A 1,337-nucleotide genomic window follows, 5' to 3' on the forward strand; every position below is an offset into this window, starting at 1 on the left:
CTAACTGCGCGCGGCAAGGCTAACTGCGCGCGGCAAACCTAACTGCACGCAGCGAGGCTAACTGCATGCGCCGAGGCTAACGCTGTATCCTGCATTCCCTGCCTCCTTTTTCAAACGTCTGGATCTAACCCAGGATGAATAAAGACAGCTAGGAAAAACTTTGAATCAATCTGACTGGATGATCTGGTGAACTGGAAAGTGCCCTGAGATGATGTGATGTGAATTGGCACTATAGAAATAAACTGAATAGAATTATTCTTTCAGTATCTGTTTCTATATCACAATTCGATGGGCAAATTAGTTGACAGTCATATAAATTATGATTAACCTGATGGATCGTCTCAGATTAGATTCAGAGTTTCTGGGAAATGGTAACAGAAACGGCAGCATCTGTCTGATCCAGCTAGAGGTGTTCAGATATACATGGAAGCAACATTAGAGCAAACTCTCATCTAAACTAAAAAGAAAAGGTATTTTCTTCATCCAAAATTCATAGCTTTGGCTCAAAAGGTTGAACTTCTGAAGAAGTGAGATGGAGCCGTGCCCAGATGTGTCAGGGAGGGTTGTTTTTATCACCTCAACCCAAGTGAAAAAGGCCCACCCTGCTCACACTCGTTTATGACGAACACAAGACAAATTTAGCATCAGAGGCGTAAAGTCAAAGCGCTGAACTCACGTTTCTGAGATCATCCAGGCGTTTGCCCAGGAAGCCGTTCTCTAAAATAGTAGACTGAGTTTTCCGCATGAGGTTGGACAATTGAGAGACGTCCATAGTTAAGCTGCAGCCAGCAGGACTGAGTCAAGAACAGAGAGGAGCTGCAGGGTGAGGGAGGACGGAGGATCAGGGCGCAAAACACACACAGCAGCTAAGCAGGTGTTGTTGTTGTGTCAGGCAGCGAGGCGGACCTCTCCCTCAGGGGACACTAGGAAGACTCGGGTTAAGAAAGAGATGAGAAGCCTTGAGGGAGGAGAGGACATATTAATTAGAGCCGAAAGGGAGAAGAGGGGGAAAAACAAGCGTGATGGATGCTATGTTACGACTCCATTTAAACTGTGCTGGAAAGTTAGCAACCCTCCCAGAAATTCCTCACTGCAGAACAGCTCATTAGAAGCTGCATGGATTCACTGCATCCTGTTCGGATTTCAGTGAAGAACAGAGAAACGCTCGGCCTGACTTCACCAGCTTCTGTCAGTGCATGTAGTCGAACCCGAGGCCATCAAACAGCAGCTCCCTCAGCCTGATAGCATTAGCTAGGCCTGTAATTTCTCTCTACAGCGCTGGATTCACCTCTATACCCAGGCTCAGCCAGGCTCTCACTGTCATCCTTCCTCCAGGT

At 47.0% G+C, this 1,337-nt stretch overlaps 1 protein-coding gene across 1 annotated transcript in view; it reads right to left on the reverse strand.

Moving 5' to 3' along the window:
* LOC107094333 (unconventional myosin-Ic-like) overlaps positions 1-810 on the reverse strand; it is a 28,982-nt gene extending 28,172 nt beyond the window's left edge. Inside the window, 1 exon segment of the mRNA XM_015389888.1 lies at positions 677-810. Within this exon segment, the coding sequence (XP_015245374.1) occupies positions 677-772 (96 nt within the window). The 5' untranslated portion in view covers positions 773-810.
* Between the last annotated feature and the right edge of the window lie 527 nt (positions 811-1,337).

Source organism: Cyprinodon variegatus, unplaced genomic scaffold, assembly GCF_000732505.1.
Source record: "Cyprinodon variegatus isolate N-32 unplaced genomic scaffold, C_variegatus-1.0 Scaffold479, whole genome shotgun sequence".
In the NCBI taxonomy this organism is placed as follows: domain Eukaryota; kingdom Metazoa; phylum Chordata; class Actinopteri; order Cyprinodontiformes; family Cyprinodontidae; genus Cyprinodon; species Cyprinodon variegatus.